At 44.5% G+C, this 5,603-nt stretch overlaps 1 protein-coding gene across 1 annotated transcript; it reads left to right on the top strand.

Annotated features, from left to right (window-relative positions):
- Nucleotides 1-3,220: 3,220 nt before the first annotated feature.
- LOC127796845 (uncharacterized) lies at nucleotides 3,221-3,733 on the top strand. The gene has a single exon (XM_052329250.1). It carries the CDS (start codon nucleotides 3,221-3,223, stop codon nucleotides 3,731-3,733), a length of 513 nt encoding a protein of 170 aa, XP_052185210.1.
- The last annotated feature ends 1,870 nt before the right edge of the window (nucleotides 3,734-5,603 follow it).

The raw sequence follows: 5,603 nt of genomic DNA, 5'->3' as shown, positions 1-5,603 counted from the left end.
AAATAAAATATATTTGGGCTTGAATTAGATTTGGGCCATAATATTTTTTTAACCTATAAAAGGATTGGGCCATTTAATTATATTTCTAGTTGGACTAGAATAAGCCCACTTATGATTCTAATTAAATTAGAATTAATGGGCTAGCCCAATCCATTAGGGTTTTAGAAACCCTAGGATATTTCATTATAAATATCCTTTTATAGGTTGCCCATTATAGAGGTGATTTTTGGTGTCATTTTTCAAGAGTTGAAAAACGCATTGCCGTTCACTCTTCCCTGTTTCTTTTGGCATCGATTTGAAACGTGGGTGTTCTTTTACCGTCCATACACAAGCCGCGCAAAGGAGAAGGAGCTAGCACTCCTATTCCGCTCTCCTTGCCAACGGACGCGTGCCGCGTATCACGAGTTAGAGGCCGGACGCTTGGACGGCTCGAATCCGCGAACGACTCGATAATCTAAAGGTTAGATTTATTTATTTGTTTGTGAATGATTTGATTTCGACGTTGATCCAATCGCCGGGATCGGGGTAAGGTTCAAAATTTTTGAACTACGCTGCTTGCCCCGTAGCGATCTTGCTTTACTTTCAGATTATGTGTAAATGATCATTTTATATTCATTTCATGGTCAGGTCATATGCATGCAAGAGTTTGGGATATGCATTAGGGGTTTCACGTGACTGAGTGCTTGTCACACGACCATTTGCATTTGGCGTGTGATTTACTAGTTGGGTGAGGCTTGGTGGGATGCTTGGCTTATGGGGGCTTTGTATCTTGTCCAGTCTACTATGCCACCCCTTATGTGTTGCATTTGCATGAGTTTTGGCGCCAATTTTGAGATACAGTTGTACGGTATTGGGCTTTCCCGAATCGAGTTATTAAGGACGCCTCGGCGTGCCTAGCTTTTTATTTTGGACGCTTATGCGTGCCAGCGAGTGTGGTCGCTCCCACTCGAGCGAGCTTTGGCTTGTAGTTCAGAGACAGTTGCCTTCAGAGCAGTAGCAGGTTTGTTATTAGGACTTGGGTGCTAATGCATTTCTTATTTGGGCCCCAAGATCCAGTATGTGAGCATTGTTACTTTTCATTTGGTACCTGCTTCATTTTATGATTGTACATGGCATGTTATGCATGAGTTATAGTTTGTTATGTACTTGAGAGGTAAGTGTACTCTTAGTGCCTATTCTTTGTGCCTTCCTTTCTTATGAGCTTGCTAAGTCATTTGGACTCACCTTGTTTCTCTTCATTCCAGGTAAAGGCAAGGACCCGGTCATAGGCGAGTCTAGCGGTTCCCGACCTATGGGTTAGACGGTGTACAGGGCCATGCAGACCTAACAGTGTCAGCCTAGGGTCTCTTTTGTGCATTTTATCGCTTCCGAACTGTATTTTTCTTCAGTTTATTTGGGTTTGTATGGATTGTATTTATTTTTGTGGCCGGTGTGCCAGTGATGTATGTTATGCATGCCTGGGCTATGTAAGCCTAGAGATCAGTTGTTGTATAGTAGATTGAGGTTTTGAAATGTATGCCAAGATGGCAAGTTTCTTTTCTCAGTTTTCTTTTGATATTTATTAGTGGCATGCATGGCAGGTCCTTTGAGATCAGGTTGCCTCTAATTTAGTAGGGCACCCGCCCTGGTTCTTTGGGGACCTGGGTGGGGGCCTTACATTTGTTGGTATCAGAGCGTGTTTGGAGTCATTTATGATAAGATGTCCATGTATACCTAGGATGTTGGGTAGAGTTAGGTTGTTTTGTTGTTGAGTTAAGCTTTGAGGCTGCGTTTTATTTCTAAGTGTTGTTCTTTATGTAGGAAGTATGAATATGCGAAGTGGTCGAGGACGAGGACGACCACCTATGAGAGGTCGTGGGCAGAGTATACCTCCTCCTGAGGCTTCTAGAGATGCTGGTGAGGCAGAACAGCAGGGTACTCCAGACGTGCAGGTTGCCTTGGCGAGTCTCGCACGCGCCGTGGTGGCCTTGACTGCTGCTCAGTTGAGGCAAGGGCAGCGAGAGTAGGGGCGAGGTGAGGCATCTTAGCTAGTAGCATCGGCAGGCGAGGGTAGCTCTGGGGCAGCTCTCCTGAAGACTTTTGTATCACTAGGACCCCTAGAGTTCAGAGGAGGAGCAGATGTAGGCGAGGCTGAGAATTGGCTTCTCAAGGTTGAAAGGCTTATGCGTTCCATGGGCTATGCAGAAAATCAAAAGGTTAGTTGGGTACTTTTCTTCTGAAAGGAGATGCAGGGCGCTGGTGGGAAACCACTAGACATCAGTTTGGGAACCGAGCACCCACGTGGGCAGAGTTTGAGGCATCGTTCCGTGAGATGTACATACTAGATTGGGTGAAGGAGCAAAAGGTGTACCAGTTCATTGATTTACAGCAAGGAGATATTGCTCAGTACGAGGCAGAGTTCATCGCTTTATCTCGATATGCGCCTGAGATTGTGACACCGGAGGCCCGCAAGGTTAGTAAGTTTGAGAGGGGCCTGAGATCAGAGATTAGACATGCCATGGCTGGTGTTCGAGCGGATAATTTTCCTACGGTGGTGAGACGTGCTCATGCGATAGAAAAGAATATTGAAGAAGCTAGAATGGAGCAGTCAGCTAAGGTAGTTGCCTCAGGGAAGTCAAGTTGAAGTAGTGGCAAAAAGAGGAGATGGGAGTCCAGTTCTAGTAATAAATCAGTTAAGCCTTCAGAGTGCAAGACATGTGGGAGATGGCATTGAGGACAGTGTAAGATAGCACAGGGTAATGTGTGCTACCATTATGGGTAGCCAGGTCATATGAGGAAGGACTGTCCGCGGAGGTCAGGTGTAGCATCTAGCCAGGGAATCACATGTTATCATTATGGCCAGCCAGGTCACACATCTAAAGTATGCATGCAGCCAGCACCAGTTGAGGGGCAGAGGACCGGGAGTTCAGGGTAGAGGCCAGCACAGAGATCTTCAGCTACTAGAGGATGGGGAGCAGCTTCGTGACCTGCCATTACTGACAGCCCCCAGGTATCAAGCAGGGTGTTTGCATTGTCAGCAGCAAAGGCTGAGGGAGGCAATGAGACTGTGCAAGGTATTCTCTCACTCTATGGCTCAGATGTTCATGCTTTATTTGACACTGGCTCCACCCATTCCTTCATTGCACCCCGTGTTCTGCGTTTTGTACATATTTCCAGTAGTCATCTACCATACATTTTAACTATCACGACACCAGGTGGTAGTATGTTATTAGGAAGGGAAATGGTGCCAGAGTGTGAGATTATAGTTCATGACAGAGTTATGCCAGGTGATTTGGTGGTATTGGCTATTCAAGATTTTGATCTTTTATTAGGCATGGATTGGCTATCTCGCCATTATGCCAAGGTTGACTGCCGACGCGAGATTATTACCTTTGAGCCTCCATATCAGCCAGAGATGATATATAGGGGAGTAAAACCAGTTGTGGCAACACCAATGATTTCAGTTATGCAAGCAGAGAAGTTGATAAGGCAAGAGTGTGAAGCATATTTAGCATTTGTGACCATTGGTTCTAAGGAGAAGAAAGAGTTGGCTGATCTTCCTATTGTTCGGAATTTCCCGGACGTATTTCCAGATGAGTTGCCGAGCGTACCACCCTATAGGGAGATTGATTTTTCCATTGAGTTGCTGCTAGGCACTAAACCCATTTCTAAGACTCCTTATCGCATGGCTCCCAACGAATTAAAAGAGTTGAAGGTGCAATTGCAAGACCTTTTAGATAAAGGTTTTATCTGACCCAGTACTTCATCGTGGGGAGCACTAGTGTTATTTGTGCGCAAGAAGGATGGTTCCATGCGGTTATGCATTGACTATGGGCAGCTTAACCAAGTAACAGTGAAGAACAAGTATCCATTACCTCGTGTGGATGACTTGTTAGATCAGCTTCAGAGCGCCTCAGTATTCTCCAAGATAGATCTACATTCTGGGTATCATCAAGTCCGGGTGAGGGATGAATCTAGTGGAGCTTATGAAAGAGCTCCAGGCGGCAGAGAAGATCATGAAGCCTACCTTAAAGGCTCTAGCTATTCATTCTGCATCTTCTCCTAGAGTTGGCCCTAAAGCCAAGAACTTCAAGAAGAAGAAGGGTCAGAACAAAGCAGGGGGCAAGCCCAAACCGCCCGGAGCTAGTCAGGCCGATGCCAAGCCCAAAGGCAAGTGCTTCAAATGTGGGCAGAAAGGACACTGGAAAAAAGATTGTCCTGCCCTCAAGGTGAAAGCACCAGGTATTGCTCTTTACTTAGAATCCATCAGTTTGGTAGGATCTTCATCCTCTTGGATAGTTGATTCAGGATCCACTGATCATGTCTGTAACTCTTTGCAGGGGTTCAGAAAGACAAGGACTCTACTTGAAGGAGAGCATGGAATGCTGGTAGCCAGTGGAGCTCGAGTATGGGCTGAAGCAGTGGGAGTTTTGCATTTGTTTTTTGATTCTAATAGGATTTTAATTTTGAAAGATGTTTTATACGTTCCTGCTTTGAGACAGAATTTAATTTCAGTTTCTAAATTGATTTCTTATGGTTATTCTGTTTCGTTCCATTCTGGTGTCACTATCAGTAGAAATGGACAGGTTATTTGTTCAGGCAACGTATTTGGGAATCTTTATTATATTAATCCTATTAAAAGTCAAATAAACAACTCTGAGACTGAACCAGTTAATAAGAAGAGAACATTATCATCTAATGACTCTTATCTATGGCACTTAAGATTAGGGCACATTAATCCTAATCGGATTCAGAGGCTAATCCATGATGGGCCCTTGGGCTCATTGAGATTGGAAGAATGGCCTCAGTGTGAATCATGCCTAATGGGCAAAATGACCAAAAGGCCATTTACTCAGAAGGCAGGTAGAGCCAAAGACATATTAGAGTTAGTTCATAGTGATGTTTGTGGTCCAATGACTACACCTGCTAGAGGAGGTTACGAGTACTTCATCACATTTACGGATGACCACACTCGTTTTGGTTATATTTATCTGATGAGGCGCAAGTCTGATTCTTTTGATAAATTCAAAGAGTTTAAGGCTGAAGTGGAGCGTCAAACAGGTAAATTGATCAAAATTTTGAGGTCAGACCGTGGTGGAGAGTACCTTCTTGGAGAGTTTAAGGACTACTTAGTACATCACGGTATAGTTTCTCAATTGACTGCGCCTGGGACCCCCCAGCAGAACGGAGTCAGTGAGAGAAGGAACGGGACTCTAATGGAGATGGTCAGAAGCATGATGAGCCATGCATCTCTTCCTATTTCCTTTTGGGGATATGCCTTAGAAAAGGCGGCATACATTCTGAACTTGGTACCTTCCAAGTCTGTACCTAGGACACCCTATGAGATGTGGACGGGACGAAAGCCCAGTCTAAACCATCTCAAGATATGGGGTTGTCCAGCTTATGTATTGACTAAGGGGAGTAAGTTGGAACCAAGGTCAGAATTATGCTACTTCATAGGATATCCAAAAGGCACTCGTGGTGGATATTTCTATTATCCTAAGGAGCAAAAAGTACTAATTAGTACTCATGCTAGATACTTGGAGGATGATCAGAGTATGTCCACTAAGGGTTCAAGCAGAGTAGAACTAGATGAGAAGTTATCTTTTGAACAAACTTCAGGT

The sequence above is a fragment of the Diospyros lotus genome, chromosome 3, assembly GCF_014633365.1.
Source record: "Diospyros lotus cultivar Yz01 chromosome 3, ASM1463336v1, whole genome shotgun sequence".
NCBI classification, from domain to species: domain Eukaryota; kingdom Viridiplantae; phylum Streptophyta; class Magnoliopsida; order Ericales; family Ebenaceae; genus Diospyros; species Diospyros lotus.
This window is presented reverse-complemented; position numbering and strand designations above follow the sequence as displayed.

Bases quoted from the DNA above. Each gene is read 5' to 3' on its own strand.
- LOC127796845 (XM_052329250.1), top strand. From the start codon at position 3,221: ATGGTGCCAGAGTGTGAGATTATAGTTCATGACAGAGTTATGCCAGGT.